Source organism: Macrobrachium rosenbergii, chromosome 14 (assembly GCF_040412425.1).
Source record: "Macrobrachium rosenbergii isolate ZJJX-2024 chromosome 14, ASM4041242v1, whole genome shotgun sequence".
NCBI classification, from domain to species: Eukaryota; Metazoa; Arthropoda; class Malacostraca; order Decapoda; family Palaemonidae; genus Macrobrachium; species Macrobrachium rosenbergii.
The window spans coordinates 54,254,903-54,272,850 of NC_089754.1; the positions used below are offsets into that span (position 1 = coordinate 54,254,903).

The 17,948-nt window shown below is 33.8% G+C and overlaps 1 protein-coding gene across 2 annotated transcripts in view; it reads left to right on the forward strand.

The window, feature by feature from the left end:
- The window catches only part of Myo81F (Myosin 81F), a 227,652-nt gene that overhangs the window by 198,927 nt on the left and 10,777 nt on the right, over nucleotides 1-17,948 (forward strand). Inside the window, exons 17-31 of one of the 2 annotated variants that reach the window (XM_067116921.1) lie at nucleotides 2,268-2,303; nucleotides 6,697-6,922; nucleotides 7,773-8,030; nucleotides 8,223-8,340; nucleotides 9,537-9,718; nucleotides 9,856-10,048; nucleotides 10,458-10,615; nucleotides 10,820-11,044; nucleotides 11,223-11,389; nucleotides 14,946-15,143; nucleotides 15,353-15,539; nucleotides 15,725-15,886; nucleotides 16,316-16,581; nucleotides 16,727-16,883; nucleotides 17,452-17,588. In XM_067116921.1, the coding sequence (XP_066973022.1) occupies nucleotides 2,268-2,303; nucleotides 6,697-6,922; nucleotides 7,773-8,030; nucleotides 8,223-8,340; nucleotides 9,537-9,718; nucleotides 9,856-10,048; nucleotides 10,458-10,615; nucleotides 10,820-11,044; nucleotides 11,223-11,389; nucleotides 14,946-15,143; nucleotides 15,353-15,539; nucleotides 15,725-15,886; nucleotides 16,316-16,581; nucleotides 16,727-16,883; nucleotides 17,452-17,588 (2,670 nt within the window). The remainder of the gene's footprint in view (nucleotides 1-2,267; nucleotides 2,304-6,696; nucleotides 6,923-7,772; nucleotides 8,031-8,222; nucleotides 8,341-9,536; nucleotides 9,719-9,855; nucleotides 10,049-10,457; nucleotides 10,616-10,819; nucleotides 11,045-11,222; nucleotides 11,390-14,945; nucleotides 15,144-15,352; nucleotides 15,540-15,724; nucleotides 15,887-16,315; nucleotides 16,582-16,726; nucleotides 16,884-17,451; nucleotides 17,589-17,948) is intronic. The other variant, XM_067116922.1, reaches the window with a different exon arrangement.

A 17,948-nucleotide genomic window follows, 5' to 3' on the forward strand; every position in this document is an offset into this window, starting at 1 on the left:
TTTGTACATAACATTCCATTTATTCATTATATCTTCCTTACTGTAAATAATGTAAATATCTTGTTAGCAAACATTTAACTATAAGTAATAATGATAGGAATGATAAGAAGGGCATAATTAATATATTAACTACAGGTACTAGATATTAACATGTTAATTAAGTGATAAACGGTCAAACCTAAATTAACAGTTAACCCATTTGAATTACAATCCCACTTCATCTAAGAACTAAATGTATGTCATCCCATTTTTTCTCTAATGCTTTTATTACTTTTCTGTCAAATAAATGCCTTGTACTGTATATTGTATATCATAAAAAAAATAATAATTTTTCTAAAGGGTCCTTGATTTTCAGTCAAGAATGGATGATATGTTTGAGGTCGCAATTGTAAATGTTGTTGATTTGCATTTAAACATTGTATGAAATACTTGGTTAGTCATGCAGAGGAGTTTGTACTGTAAATGCTTAGCCTGTAAGCCTGTATTTACTCTAAATGATTTCTTTACTGAAATTAGATAAAGATTATGATGAATATAGGCTGACACATGTGTTACGGGAAATTGAAGTAGCCTATTTGAGTATTTTGAAATTGTTGGCTGTCTTAGTAGCTATTTTACATAAAGTAGCGTATCATGTAGTAGGATTTAATTGCAGTGCACATTGGCATTGGATGGTAAAAGAAAGTTGATGCACATTGCATTGTATATGCTTATCTAACAAATGGTAAAACAGTAGGTAGTACTTTTAGTCCACATTATTTGTGCATTCAGCGAAAGTTTTATAAGTTTTTGATATTTTTCTTTCTAAGTACTGTATTGGCTCTCCCCTTTTGTGTTAAATGAGGTTCTGCCAAGTACGGTATAATGAACTTTACATGCCATAGGTGATAGTACGTAACATTATCAGTTAAAAGAAAGGTTATAGGAATTTTCTTAGTAAATGAACAGCCTTTTTGTGGGTTTCCTTCATGAATGAGCACTTATTACAAATTATAATGATAAGTAATTATGTGTAAATGCTTACGTGCTTGGGTAATTAGAGGATAATCTTCAGTTTTAGGTGAAAATGTATTCATTAAATGGAAGAAATTTTGAATATTAAAGTCAAGCTTAAAGTAAAATCTTATGAACAGAAAGACTGCCAAAATGAAATTTCATACTAGATTTTGAAAAAGAATTTTTGCCCAAAGTATCATCAGCAGGAAAGATAACCACAACTAAAGGTATTTAATAAATAGGGATTCATTATAATACCACTATGTGATTTGTATCTAAACATTTTGAGGATATTTAGTGCTTTGGGACTTTGCAGGGTATGCATACCTTTTTATTTTGTAGATGCTTTTATATGAAGATGGAATTTTGGGATGTATTTAAATTAGTTTGTAGTAAGTCTGAAGTTTAGAATTTTATGTAATTTGAATTGTTTTAAGGTGAAGTCAGATAAGGCACGCTATATCTTCCTTTATGTCTTAGCAGGACTTGGGAACGTATACCGTTTATTTAGGACTTGGGAACGAATACCGCTTATTTTTCAAGAAGGAATTTTTCCTTTTCTTTATTCAGACCTTAGGAAATACACTTTCAAGAGATACTATAAATGGGACAGGGTCTTTTAAAAGACAGGAAACTATGTATGTGTATTTCCGTAAATTATAAAGACGACTAAAAACCAGTATGATAACCCAGAGAACACTTTCTTTTATAGTATTTTAGGTCCTGAAGAAAATTAATAAAACTACAGTATTGAAGGAATTAGTGTTGAAATATTTTCTAAAGAAAGGGAGAGGAGAATGATTTCATGTTTCAATTGTCCTTGACTAAAACCGCATATGAGCTGTTGCATGAGGTACTGGTATGTAATTTGGAAATGTAAATATATTTTTCTTTGCATTAGTTGCATTAGAGACTCTAACATTAGACAGTCTTTTTCCACTTTTTGGTCTGTCTTGATCTGCATTTTCTCTTTCTGTACGAGATGTCTGATTTTGAATGAGGTACTGTAGTTTTTAAAGTGTGGGTTAAATTTTATGTAGCTTTAATTTGCATTGTGGTATAAATCTAAAATTTTCAAGTTAGCTACTAACAATATTAATAGACAGTAATGCCCTTATCCACCAGGTTTAATTTGTACTTCTTGTATAGTCTTAAGAAGATTGATTTTACGATTTATTTCTAAGGAAGTGTTTTTTCATCGTAGCCATTGCAGTCCAGTAATAGCTTATGTTTTTTCGCTTTATGTGCTTTTATGCTTCTTTTTTTTCAAGCCAACAATATGATGGTCTAGCTGCTGTGGGTGAAGGGTGAGTATGCTTACATTTAGGTATTGTAGTGTGTGTGTGTCCCCAGTGACTTGAGTGTAGCATTGCCTCTGAAATTAATAACCATGCTTTGTGTTTAATCCTTTTATGTGTGTGTCTTGGGCATACAATTTGCAAGTTACAAAAAAGAAGCAAGATTATGGCATTTAACAATTTTCTGTAGTATGTGCGTCATAGTGGAACGTTACGAGCATCAAGTAGGAATGCTTTGTTTGAGATGAGAAGATTTTTCTCGAGGAAAAGCATTTGTGAAATCAGGGTTATTAGAATTGTCTCCACTTCCTTAACTGCCTCCTTTCAGTCGTGCTTTAGTCATACATGAGTGTTAACAAGTACATAGCCATTATTCATTGCAGATATTCCGTTTTCTTATTTTCCAACTCATTTGTGAGTGGCCGTTATGCGAACAGTTCTGATTGTTTTATTGTTGTTTGATTTCCTTTTGTTTGTCCATTGACCGTTAGACTTGATAATGATTACAGAGGGATCACTGTTTTTTTCTGTATTTATTTCTCACATTTATAACAAACTTCTTGGTCACCAGAGTCAGTGCTAGTAGACTTTAATTTTTTTTTAAAAAACAAGCATTTGCTTCTATGCCTTAACGTTCCTTTGGCTGATCCATGAAAGTGCAGAGGTGGAATTGCTGGTGGGCAGACCAAGTATTGATCAGTTCAGGCATGAACTCAAGGATGTTGTCTTTTTTGATGGTGAAGCACCTTGCCAATTCTAGTGTTTCTCTTAAAGCACTGATTTTTTTCTCTTTCCACATTTCCATATCTTCATTAAGAAGTGGGAGTTAAATGCATTCTAGTTTCCCTCTCCTCCCTTTTTTACCTGAAGAACTGCTTAATGAATACCATATTCTTTGGAAGCTTGAATTTGAAGTCAATGGCCTCTGTGGGCTTGTTCCGTGTGAATAAGTTTCATCTTCTGAACAGTAGAATAATAATATCTACCCTCTACATATCCAAATGCAATGGAAGTAGATTGGTAACTAATTATGGGTTTGGTTGACATGATCAACTTGCCATCAGTTCTATTGTTTGCATTTCCAAAAGAGACTTAGGATTGTTTCCATAACTGGAACATATTTGGTTCAAGGTTTTTATAACCTTTACTCTCCTGATGGTTTGCTATACTTCACTTTGGTGATTGTATTTCTAAGTAAACTTGGCTGGCACCTGTAGAATGACAACCTATTTGATGTTAACATCATTGCCACAGTATTTTTGTTCATGGATTCCAAGTTTCAAAAGACATTATATTAAAGCAGTTGAGTGTTTATACCAGCAGTCTTAGTTTCACTCTCTTCAAATCCTCTCTTTTCTCTTGTAGAGATTGTAATGTCTTGCAAGTCTAGGAAGATATGTATCTGCTGGAATAACGACTATGTAGCCAATACCAACAGATATTGCACATCTTTCTCCCTGATTTGCCTGTGGCCAGCTCAGGTCTTTGCTAGTTTGCAGAACCATAAAAGATTCTGGTTCTACAGACTAAGTGTAATGGATGGTATTCTACAGATTTAGTGTTGTGGGTGAAGTTTACCGGTCTTTTCTCATTCTCATTCTCCATGCATAAATAGTGTTATGTTAGTAGTAGTTAATTCATAACAAAATCTTTTAAGTGTTCTTACATTACAGTACAGTATTCGATTGGCTATTTATTAGATTAATCAGGTATATTTCATTATATCCTGAAAGTATCCTATCAGTGAAAGTTTATATTTGACTCTGATGAGGCTATTGTTCGTGGTTTAATGATTTATGACCAGAAATTTTTGTTTGGAAAAAATATTGCAATTCTAGAAAACAAACTATTGCTTTACATTGAGTCTCCTCATCCCATGCCATTGATAGGATGCAAATCTGTGTCCACTCAAGAGAAAAGCACACTGAATGAAGGCAGCTTAGGTAGTTGGGGTATATCCCCTATAAAAGGGTAATTCTCTGCACCTTAGAATTTGATGTGCTTTTTTATTAATTAATATTGGTCATTCCATCTCAGAAAGACATTTTTGTTTTTAGATGTCAAATTTATGTCAGATATGTCTCTCAATTGCTAACTTGCAATATATTGTTTATATTCCTCTATCATTTCTAACAACCTTCAGGCATAATCCTTTTATCTTTAACATTTTCAACAGTGGAGAATTCATTTGTAGATTCATCTTTATAACTTACGGTAAATAATCACTGTATAGTACCGTGTGTATTGGTAATTACAAGTACTAGTAAATTTCAATTCTATTTTGTCATAATCAGGAGAGTTGTGATTAGATACATATTAAATTTTGATTAGAACTTATTGGCTGTATGATAAAGTTCAATTGGTTTATTTTTGATCAATTTATCATATGATGATAATTTGCTTTGATTAAAAGTTAGGTAATTTTATGTTGCATTTTAGCTTGGATACTTTGATTTGATACTCTTCTGCCATCTTTCAAGTACAGTAATAAAAGTTTTGAAATGTAAATCACTAAGAAAATGGACCCTGTTAAATCTTTAAGGTAAAAATTTCAATGATTTTTTTACATTTCATTAAAACATTGATATTAATGACTATCTCAGACTTGTTTAAAGGATACTATTATTGTAGACTGTAGTAGGGTAACCAAACCACAGAATCATTTATAGATTGACAAGAGTGACCTGATTCATTTGATCTTAAATGAAAGGTGACATCTGAAACATAATGAAGTAAGAAAAGTTGAAAAGCTTCATAGGAAGTGGTCTGTGGAGATTCTGAAAAAATAAAAAGATAGAAAGCTTTGCAGCTCTGCTACTATCTACATTACATTAGACAAGGCATAATGTAGGTAGTATCCCTCCCCTCACAGGGCCAGTCTTTGGAAAATATGAAAATGATGAAATTTTATGGAGGTTAGCACAACTTTTTTACGAGTCCAAAGCAGGAGACGGAATTTCGTATTTTATTCGTTCATGAATTTTCATATTACAGTACCAGATAAAAGATGATCAGTATAGAAATACAGTACTGTACTTTTAATTGTATCTGTATCTCATGTATGTTTCTGATGCATTTTTTTTTCTAAAGGATTATCATTCTGCAGCTGCAGCAAAGGAAATTTTATAACTAAGTACTATTGTCAAATCTACTCTGACAGTGTAGTATATTGGGTGATGGATTTCCAAGAGATCTGTCATGTAGACTGAAAGAGAAAATAAAGTTCATTTTATACATATACAAGTGAACTTAGTGCTTTATGCCATTCTTCATCAGGGTTTAACCTGTCTTTCTGCAGGCATCTGTATTTTGTGGTTAGGATAATTTCCATTAAAGGAGGTTATGTACATATCTAAAAATATGATGTACGACACATTTCCACAACATGGCAGTATGAAATTTAAATAGATAACGTGTGTGCTGTTTATCATCTTGCAATTTTAGAGTGCTCCTGAACTTTGCATGTGTTATGTCTTTTTTTTTAATGCTCTCTACTCTCAGAATAAATTCTATGCATGTTGAGTTAGTAGTTTGATGGGTATGTGAATTACTTCCTTTATATGTGAACTGAAAGTAGATTTTGAAAGTTTTCTTGGAGAAAAATGCAAAATCTATTTCCTTGGCAGAGTCACAGCTCATATGTGTTTCGAACTCTTCTTTCCCTTTGCTCCTTCTCCCCCTTGAGCTTCAAAGAGCTGAGTTTAACAAGCGATGGCGCATCTTCACTACTGCTTTTGTGTCACTGGTGTGAGTTTCTTTTTGTTTTAGGTAAAAGATAGTCGAGGGCTTTGGTTTGCAGGTATTTAGGTCATCCACCTAAATACCAAAATAAAGCAGTGTGTTTTGAGGTCTTTGAAAAGTTTCAAGTAGATCTGTCTTGTTTGCACCGAGTGATGCGGGATACTTGAATTAATCAATAACCATATTTATGCTCTATTATTTTGTGTGTGTGCGGTATTGGTAATGTGATATTATCGCTTATGTTGCACCAAGGTGAATTCTTGTAATTGGTGAAAGAGTGTATTTAGAGAAACTTACATTTATATTATCATATATTAAGTAATTCACTTTCCCCCTGTAAGTTTATTAAATGGTTAATGAGATATTTTAAAAGATATATTTTGGACAACAAAATTACCAGAATGATTACATATTTTGCAAGATAGGTTTGTCCACTGATGTCGTTGCCTTTCATATTAAAGCCCATGTTAACCTAGGGGAGTCTGATTTATTACAATGGTTATTTTTATATGGAAATAGCTCTCTGCTTGATGCAGACTAAGATTATGCAGTTTAAATATTTTTTTACATGGGCAGAAAAAAACTCACAAAGTCATGTATCAGAGAATTTCAAAAGTTTAGGACCAGATTTATGATACATCTGTTTTTATGAATTTCACAGAAAAGTGGAAGAAGAGATGGCAGCCCTCACTAATATAGCTGAGACTGTGAATAATCGACTAGCCACTTCAGGGCCCTCCAATCCTGACGATGCTTCTCAAGGTTCAGGAGAAGGAGTTGACCTTGATAACCTCTTCTCTTTCCTCTCTACAATGGAATCAGAGAGGCATGTGTTGGATGAAATATCAAAACAGATGGATGAAGTTGCAGATGACTTGGAATCTGAGGTACAATAATTGATACTTGTTTAACTAAAATTTTTTATTCAAGCATATTATACATTTCAGACTTTTTTTTGCTATGTGCAGAGGAGTTGTGACTGGAAATTTTTAGGGAGCAAAAGTTGATTTTATTTTTTCAACTGATATCATGTAGCCAGTACGATTGAAGTGAATCATTATTGGAAGAATGGAGCTTTGTCACCGAAATGCTTCTTTTATTCTTGGAGTACACAGTTCTAAGTTTTATTGTCTCATTAGTTGGCAGAATTATACAAGGCAGGATGACAGTCTTTTGATATTGTCACAGTAGTTAATGAGAATGGCTCAAGTCTTTGGGAGATACAGTATTTGGAAAGAGGAAATGATGAGGAATGGGAGTTTGCTAAATTATGTGTTAGTACAAGATAAAGAACAAGTTGGAGGTTGAAATAAAAGTTAAGATAAATAAAAGTTGGAGAAGATGGGGTGAAAATTTTACATTACGTAAATAGTAATATTGACGTTAGGTAGTTTAACTAGACCAATGAGTTAACATTCTCAACTCTCATAAGACTGGTCTGAAGGGTTTGTTCTCAATATATTAGATCTGATTTAGCAAAAGGAAAAAGTGGATAAACTGTAGGCTAGGTTATGAACACATTGGTGGAATGAGTAGTATGTAAGATCCAAATGGGAGTCATAGGGACAACAGGGAGTGTTTTTGTGTATAGTTTATTTAAGGTGAATAATGTGTGAGCCTGTTGGGGTTTCACCCAAGATTCATCGAGTTGAGGATGAATGATGCAGAAACAGCGAGCTCTTTACTGGTGTTACATCATGTATACCAAACCTGATTTTGGACTTAACGGCATTTCAGATTGAAGCAATTAACCGGAGTATGGGACAAAAAAGTGACATGTCTCTGCCACCACCACCTTCAATTAGTGAGGCACCTGCACCTCCTCCACCACCACCACCATCTTCAGATGCTCTTCCTCCACCTCCAAGTGAACCACCTGTATCCTTGGCGTCAGTTCCTCCCCCACCACCACCAGGGGCCATAGAATCAAAATCTAATAGAATTTCAAATGAAGTGAAAGAAAAGACAGATGAAATTGTGCCTCCACTACCTCAGGTAAAGTTTCGGAACATGATTTGTTTACCTTACCTCAGGACATTTTACCCATATTCAAACAATAAGATTATGTAGCCATTTCAGTATCTTCAGTTGAAAGGTGATGTGCAGTAGGGAAAAAGTGTGTTAATGCATAAACTCAGATGTGTTTTTCTAGCAGAAATAAGTCATTATTATTTGTTTTATCGACAGGTTAATGGATTTCATGAAGAAAAGCCCAAGGAACCAATTTATGAAACAATTCCTGCTGGATTGGCAAATGCACAAGCCAGGAGAGAACCAAATTATGTGTCAGGACCTCCTCCTGCAGGTAATTTAAAAATGAGACCTTTTTAAAATTTCTTTCAACTTATGTAATACAATTTTTGCTTTAGATTTTTAACCCTTATGTAAAGTATGTTTAGGAAATGTTTCTTACAAACAATGTCAAGTGTGCTTAATGATCAGTAGAAAAATATTTATTGAACTTAATTAGAAATAAGGAAAGTCAGAACTTTGTAACCATTCTGGATTATTATGCAAGTGATGGTAGGGCTTTTCCTTTGGCAAGAATATAAAAGCAGGTTCAGTAAGGTTTCTCATATTTTATTGATTTATTGTCCTTGTGAACTTGTAACCATTTCATTAGCAAGTGCTTAACTTTTTGAGCTCCAAGTATTTATTTGCATTGTAAGTGACTGTGCTTGTTGGGTTCCTTGTCATAGTATCATGATCATCGTCATAATTGGTGTTACATCAACTAAGAAAATGAGTTCTAACTGCTGTTCTGTGTCGTGTACTTTTTCTGCTCGCATTTCTAGGCTAAATTAAGTGTTATAACTTTGTTTTTTTATTCACTTAGAACAAGAAGTAAGACTTATATGTAATACAGAGATACCACAATGATGGACTTTCATCCAGTTGCTTGTCATCTTTGTGATGTCCAGCATCAGTATTAATATTGTAATCATGAGGCCCATCCTTGTAAGAGTTAAGAATTTGAACTCAGCAATCTCATCAAACCACCTACTATGTATATGATCATTAGATCAAGATTCACCAAAATCATGGTCTGATAACATCATATTGCTATCATTCTCAGTGGCATTTATAGTGATAAGTAACTGAATGATCAAAAGAAATGGTAATAGGTAATCAAGTACTAATGAATGAGGTATCTTAGTGATGGATGGGAAGAGAATAAAAACAGTTGTACCATTAAAGAAAACCTGTGCTAGGAAGGTTCCAGATTTATTTAATTATCAGTTATAGACATGAAGGACTTAAACTAGAAACAAAATTTCACCCAATCAACTAAGAGAATATTAAGTGGTGAGCTTGGTAGTAGGCTGTGTTATCTTTGGACTCTGGATAGCACTGGCACTCTTAGACCAGGCAGTTTATATCATTCCTTATTCCTTAAACTTCCCAGAATGTTACTTCTTGCGTAAGTTTGGAATGATCACCACTTGCATTAACAAGTTGTCAAGAAACTTTTCTATTAACAATTTGTTATACATCATGCAGGTCCTCCTCCAGCCCCACCAGAAGAACCGGTCGAGCTTAGAAGGCCACCGCCTGCAGAACCAGCAAATAAGGATATGACTATAGATCGTCGACGAAGACCTTCTGGTCAGAAGAGGCCATCTAGATCGCCTGCTTCTAGAAGTCCGCTTCGAAACTCACGCTCCAGTACAAGAAGTCCTGGAGTGAGTAATGTCTTATTTCAGCAACTTTTTTAATTTGATCTCCGGATAAATATTTGTAATAGTTTGGATGTTGAGTGGAATTTCATATCCATGAAATTGTTTCCCTAAGCACTAAGCCTGTTTGTATGCTTTTTCAGCCACGACCTAATGGGCGGAATACCGCTGCTCCGGAGGATCCTGAGAGAGTAGAACGACGTAAACAACGAGTTGAGCGCAAATTGCATGAATTAGAAGAAATGGAAGAAAACAAAGAGAATGAAAGCCAGAATCACTTTGACATGATAGAATTTGCAGAAAAGTATTTCAATAATCATGAAAGATCTCCAGAAGGTAAGAATTCTCTGAATTGGTGTGATTTTTTCTAGTGTCTGGATATGATCATTTTTCTGAATTAGAATAATATAAATACTGTATCTTCCTTTGTAAGATTTTAATGTTAAATGAGTGTAATTTAGTGTGAAGTACCTATGGTAAACTATAATAGGTTCAAAAAGCAAGACAAATTAAACAAACAGAATGAGCGCCAGAACATTCAGCACCATCAGTTGGCCGCCTAGTAAACTATTCGAGCAGTGGTGGGAATTTTAAAATTTTGATGGACATTGTAAAGTTTCAATTGTAATTTTGTCCGGATTAAAAGAGGTTTCGGACCAGCAAATAGCGGAAAACTGATGGTCTACCTGCATTATACTGATTTCTTTAATAGTGTATCATTTACTGAACTATTTTGTGGACACAGGTACCATTATGTCAACATTGACCCGAAAACGTACAGCAGCGTCGGAGTATCTCCCCAAGTATGAACTCATCACATATTCTCGCTCCTCAATAATTCCCACTTCCCATGTTCATTTATATGATCCAGAGAATATCAACATAGCCTGCAGTATCTTTAGGGTTAGTCCATATCGGTTATGAAGCTTTATACATGTATTGAATTCACATTAAAAGTGAATTTTGAAATATTTTATGAAATTATGGTATGTCATAAATACAGTGTCATTCCTTATGCATATCTCGTGTATATTATTTTAAAAGTTAGAATCCATTTCTGGTACGCTTTGATACTTATTTTATTTTATGTGGTGTCTTTTGTAATAGGACTTGTGTAAATACTGTCGGGGTGAACTAAAACCTGAACAAGAAACGGTCACTCTTCAAAGTATCATTAGCCACGGTTTAGAGCGAGAGGAACTTAGAAATGAAATATATGTACAGTGTATTAGACAAGTTACCAATAATCCAAGTACAGAATCCTTGGAAAGATTATGGCTCCTGCTATGTTTGTGTGTTGTGGCCTTCCAACCAGGAAAACTACTCCATAAGGTTTGTACATGCTGAACAAATTTTACTGTTTTTTTTTTTTTTTCTGTTGAAGTACATATCATATACTGTACTACTATATATGTGTTGTTGAAAAATTTTGTCCTAGTACATTACAGGCATATGTGAAGGAATATTGTGATTCATATGTTCATATATTATCATGAAGTCTTCTTTGCAGTATTTTGTGAGCTTCCTGCAAAAGAACCTTGCCCTTGAAGGAAAGCTTCGACAGTATGTTCAATGGTGTCTAGAAAACTGTAAAAATACGAAGGTATCCAGCCGAAGGCTTCCACCATCTTCTGTTGAAATTGCTGCAATGAAGAAACTTGGAACTATAGTTTGCAGGTTAGTGAAAGTCAGAGAATCAGGTTGAATATATGTGTGGGTATGATGTTCCCTAGATTGGTTATGCTCTTTGTGTCCAAGGAAGGAGGAAATTTTACACTGTAATGTGTGAATTACATAGAATTAGAACCTTTTGTGTTTTTAGGGATAGACAATACATGTTCAGTTCTTAGGATATATATGATTATTGTACCTTAAGAAATACATCCATTATCCAAATATATTTTCTTCAGTTCTGATTTTATTAATGATTTGCACACAACTATATGTCATCTGCTAAAAAATGCATATTACTCCATCTGTCAGCGTGACATCAAAATATGAGTGTTCAAAAATATATAAAGCAAATAAAATTGCTTATTACAAACAAGATCCTGATGATTCTGAATCCACTTCCCACTAATCTACATGGTTAGTGTCCAACGACTATATTAGTTTAGGCAAAAATTAGTAGTATCCAAAATTAGGTAGCTGAAAGCTGTGTTTCAGAGTGTACTGTACTTTAGATTACTGTACCAAACTTCTCATGTACTTTAAGAAGTTGGCTTTGTACAGTAACATTTTATAGAATTTATAGTATTGTAAAGATCTTTTTAAATATATTTTTACTAGTAATTCTTGTCATTCAAGCCTAATTTAAATTGGCACAGCTATATAAAATCTTTTCTTGATGTTTTCACTCAGTTTGAGCAGTTCATATTTGGCTAAATGGATTCCTTTCACATATTCATACACACAGCCTCTGTTGTTAGTCTTTTTGTAGGACATTTTCTTAAAATCTTATTCAACTGCAACTGACGAACAAAGAACGTAATATGTACAATGACATGTTTTTACTTGCTTTATTTTGTGTAAAGATATTTATGTAAGAAAGAGAGTTGCTATTTTTGGGTATTTTTGGAGAAGGAACCTTTTGTGATTCTTTTCCTTTAAAGAAAGAAGGAATGCTCGATGACAATTACAGTAAAGCAAGATTCATTTGGGGGTTACCAAACACAGTCCAGGATCCAGATATTTTTCCTTAATTTTAAGAATTTATACATATTTTTTCTGGTCATGTGTATTAGGTGGTAGAAAGTGGGTAGATGCTATAGAATGGTAGGTTCTCAGACATCATGAGAACCACTTTTAGTCTTGCAGTTCAGGCCATTTGCTAAGAACACAGTACCTTTTTCACACTTCAGAGCAGATTTTTAAAATTTCTTCCCAGTGACCTTATTTTTTATTCTGTTGTTGCCTTTTTATGCATATTGAAGACAGTAATAAGACAATTATTCTCTATGTATCTGAGTGAGAAATAGTCATAGAAATAGTCATATACATTGCACATATTGTGTGTTTTTATATTATTATTACTAATTAATGAACAGCTATCTGTACCCTCTCTGCAAAATGTTCGTAGCCCAGTTTCAGTTATACAGTAGAATATTGTAACAGAAAAACTAGAGGTGTTTTTGCACATATTGTGTTTTTTATATTATTATTACTAATTAATGAACAGGTATTTGTACCCTCTCTACAAAATGTTCGTAGCCCAGTTTCAGTTATAAAGTAGAATAACCGAAAAACTAGAGGCGTTCTTGTGCCAGGGTATCAGTGAACTGTTTCATTTATATTTTCAGAATAATGATTTTCATTGAAGTTTTATACTGTAGATTAATAACTTTGTTTTATTTTTAATATAATAAGCAAGGTAATTTATTACTGAACAGTACTTCTGTTGTTAGTTAAAATTGGCAAAAGTCATCAAGGTAAATTTTCAGTAGGAAGTCTTATTGTCCATTAACAGCTTATTTAGAGATCAAATATGTCACACATTTTCTACTTCATACTGAAGTGCTACGTGTCCAGTTTCATTCTTTTATTATTTCAGTCCCGCCAATGGACACATTGTATATGGGTTTGTATTTTTTATGATTTAATCATGACCTTTGTTTTGTTTTTGTTGTACGAGCATCAGAACATCATTCTCACAGGTGCAGGCTTTTGAGGAGTGTCTTAAGTAAATTAGTTTTAAGTGCTGTTTATATTAGACTTAAGTGTACTAACACATTAAGGCTATACATATGCATTAAGACCAATAGTTTTAGCAAATATTTATGAAACAATAAAATAGTCCGCTCAAGTATGCACCTATATCAATTTGGAAATCATGGGGCCACTCATCTCTTTTGTATGTTGCTGTACATAAAGCCTTCAACAGGATTGGTGATTTAATATTATATAATGTGTTTCATGTGTAAAAGTTACACCCTAATAGTAAGTGCACATATTGCAGTACAAAATATTTGTTAGGAATCCAGCTGTCAATGTGTAAATGGCTTGAGATCATGTCGAATGGAAACTACATTTTTATGGTTCCTATTTTTGTGGTTAATAGCTGGTTTCTAGATTATGCTGACCATACCATAGTGTGGCTGTCTAACAGTCTGTGTTATTCTGAAGTCATACTGTTTCAAAAAGCCTTGAGAAGAAACTGAGTAGATTGCACTTGCACTGGAAAAGTATCTGATAAAAAATGGACACTTTTGAAGTATTGGATTTTGAGACTGGTTGACAAGTGTAAAAGACTGGCTTTTTGAGACTTATGATAAAAAACTATATTATATAATTTAAACTCATAATGCAACTTACAGTGCAGGTTTTGCGAAGAATGCCTTTGTTTGTAGGTAGTATGTATATCATTGTCTCTTGGATTTACATGGATTTGATGACATTTTTAGTCTTTGCATTATTTTTAGTGTATTCAGAGGATCCCCTTACTCATACCTTATTGTATTTTAGAATTATTGTAAGAAAATTGGTATTACTGGCATTTTAAGATTAATTTTTCTCAGGTTGTCCTTCTCATCAGTAGTTAGATCAACCAACCTCCCATGATATTCTTTCTTGTTTTGTAATGTAAGTCATGTTTCTGTGCTATACTTTTAGTGAATGTGCAATTATCCAACAGCATAAGAGTAATTTTTGGAGTATGTTTACCTTTTAAGTATTAATGTTTGATTTTGGTTTCCATTAATAGGCCATTTGTTATAGGAGACAAAACAGTAAAAGATAGATTCTGTGATGCTCAGGAATTCGTAGTATAAGTAGAATTTGAAAATGTCACCTATATTACTTGTTTGGATCTTTTATTTCGTAAGGGTATTGTTTCAGTTACTGTAACATGTAACAGAATGTTAATCAGATAAGTTGTGCAACACTGGAAAGTGGTGATGCTGTACTGTACGTTTTGGTTTTAGAAATAAGTCCTGTAGAAAGAGCTATTGAGTCTATCAACTATAATTATGCTAATTAATGATATTTTCATGGTGAACTGATTGGTTACACTGATTGGTAGCAGTGCTCAGTAATATTATGGTATGGAATTTGGTACTTTTGATACTTTAAGATATAATTTTCTAGTTGTAATATGTAATTTCTGTCATTTTTTTTATGATGTTAAAGCATCAGCATGGAAATATGAATGAGTTACTAAGTTTTTCATCTGCGTGGGAAAGAACATCGTGTTATTTTCAGTTTGGTGTCATTCTGTATTGGTATATGTTATTTACAGGTTTTTCTTTCTGGATGGCCGCACCAAGGCAATCGACGTGCATCCTCGTGATACAGCAGGGGATGCTATGCAGAAATTAGCGGACCGGCTGGGCCTCTCAGGGTTAGAGGGTTGGGCTATTTATGAATCTGGTGCAGATGGTGACAAACATGTGAAGAGTCACGAATATCTCTATGATGTTATTTCATCATGGGAAACGTAAGTGAATGATATGTCTTAATCATTGTAGATTTTATCATAGCTACCTTTGCATAAAGGGAAGCTTATCATGTCGCTTTCAAGGACTTTATAAAATCAGTGATATAAAACATCACTTTTGCATTTCACTTTCTGGTACAAACTCAAATTTTTTAAATGCACTTTTATTATATATACTGTATTAATGTTCCTCCATGATCTTCATTCAGCAAACAACAGAAATCTAGTAATGTTGGGAGCTATGGGACCATGAATAAGAGAGCTTCTCAGTCAGTCAGCGCTGGAGAAAACAGATTTGTATTTCGGAAGCGGCTGTTTAGGACGCCTCGGGAAATCCCTAGTGATCCTGTTCAAGTTAATCTCTTATATGCTCAGGCTGTGTATAGTGTAGTAAGGGTAAGTACATCTTTTATACTGTATTTAAATTTACCTTTTTGATATTCAATGACCCAAACGTTAGAATTTTTGTAGGTGTTTTAGTGTGAAGAAATGATGTTTATTTATAGACAAAACTGTTTTCATGAAAAATTGGTAGAGGACGGTAACATTTAACAGCAGTCAACTCCTTTTCTCAATTTCAGGCTGATGAGTATCCAATTAATGAGAAAGTTGCTCTTCAGTTAGCTGGTTTACAAGCTCAAGTAGCTCTTGGGGACCCTCAAGAAGGCAAAACAGAATTTTATGCAGACATCACATCTTATCTTCCAAGCCGTATTGCTCAAACTAGAAAGCAAGCAGAATGGGTAACTATGTGTCTCGTGTTATTGAAGTTGTATATAATTCATTTAGTGCAGTGTTATATATTTTTCCCTAAACTTTGGAGAAAAATTCGATTTTAAAAGTTGAATTATGAATAGTTTAATTAAGGTTGTAGTGAGTAGTATAATTAATGTATGCAGTTTGCTTGTTTTTTTGCTCTCTGCCTACAGTACTGGAATTTCTTTATGGTGCCCTTTCAGCCTCCCGGTGGACTGCTTTCTGTCATTTAGTCTTTTCATCTGCTCCCATACTCTCTTCCTACCAGTGTGTTGTTCTTCAAAATTTTCTAGCTTGATCTTCTGCCGTATTCAAAACCAATCTTTTGATCAAACCCTGAGTCTAGAAATTTGTCTCTGGTTTGGGTAAACTTCCTTCAGCTAATGATTACTGATAAACTTTTGTTATAATTACAGGTTCCTATTCTTTCACAAGCACATCGGCAGTATGGTACTGGGAAAACAGATATTGTAGCCAAAGTATGGTATCTGACGTGTGTCATGCAGTTCCCTCTTTATGGTACCACTATGTTTCAAGTGTCTTATCGGGGTTATTGGTCATATGGTAATACTTTGATACTAGGTGTCAACTGCGATGGTATTGCCATGATCAAACCAGATGATAAATTTATCTTATATGAATATAGATATTGTGACATAGAATCCATCTTTTTAGATCCTAGGTATGTTATGATCACCCATTTTTCGTTGAATTTTTATGGCAGTGCATATTGTTTTGGAAATAGTGTTGATTAATAAGCTCCTGAAATCTGTTAGGTGTAGTTTTATGTGAACGTCAGTCTTATGGAACTTTTTTCTTTATTTCAGTGATAACTTTATTACCATAAACCTCCTGCGAACACTGCCAGATGCGCATAAATGTTTTGTATTTGAAACCAAAGAAAAAGAAGAAATAGGATTTTTGATAGCCAGTTATTCACCACTGCTTGCATCTTGGATTAAAGACATGGACTCCAATAAAAAGGTTTGAGTTACTGACTACATGTTTTAAAGGTTAAGGACAATGTGCTTAATCCTTTGAGATTCCTGGAGTTTGTAAACTCCTCTATTATAGCCAAAATCCCCGACTCTATTGCTCTGTTGCAGCTGGATTTAGCTACACAGTTATTCAATTAACTACGGAGAACTGCAGAGAATTTATGAACACGAGTCAACCAATCTGAGTCTGCTACAGTGGAATGATATGTTTGGAAATTGTACACAGCTGAGATGTCGACTGTGTTAATGTCAAGGGTTTATAAAGAAAAAATTAAGTGGTGTGCTTATTCTTTGAACCACTTGGCTGAATTCTTGCTTGGAACTTGAAAAGTTGAGATAACCTCTGAGATCTTGCCATTTATTTTCATTTATCCTAGTAATGTAGTTTAATCCCCCAGCCACATTTGCTCATTTATTGCCTCTGTATACCATAATACTGTTCTAGCATCACTAATAACACAGTTCTGTATTGTTTTTATTTTTCATTTTGAATATTAATCAGCCAAATGTTTTTTTATTTATACTTAACAAAAATTGTTTCCAATATTCCCCAGGTGAAGCAAATAACAGGCGAAGATAGAGTGAGACTGTACTATAACTTGGTGCATACACGTCGACAGTTGATTGATGCCAATATTCTCAGGAAACCTCAGGATCAGGGTAGCAACTTCTTTGTTAGCACATTGAGAAGGTAATTTTTCTTTGTTAGCACATTGAGAAGGTAATTTTTCAGTTCCTCATGTGGAGAAGATTGTTTATTGTATTCCCTCAATTAATCCAAAGTCTGCTAGTGTTCTTGCCTTTGGCAGAAAGGAATTTATGTATACAGGGATTTTCGACTTACGACGGCATTTGATCTTATCGACCAACCACATAAGTACATGTATTCTGTACCTACCGTATATTATCCATCATATATCCTAAATGACTAGCCTACATTACATTTTATATTATCCAAAAAATGTGCATGTATATTACCTATTTTTACGTTTAGCATATGAAATCTTATCATGCTTGAACTCCTTGATTAATACTTACTTTTATTACTGTA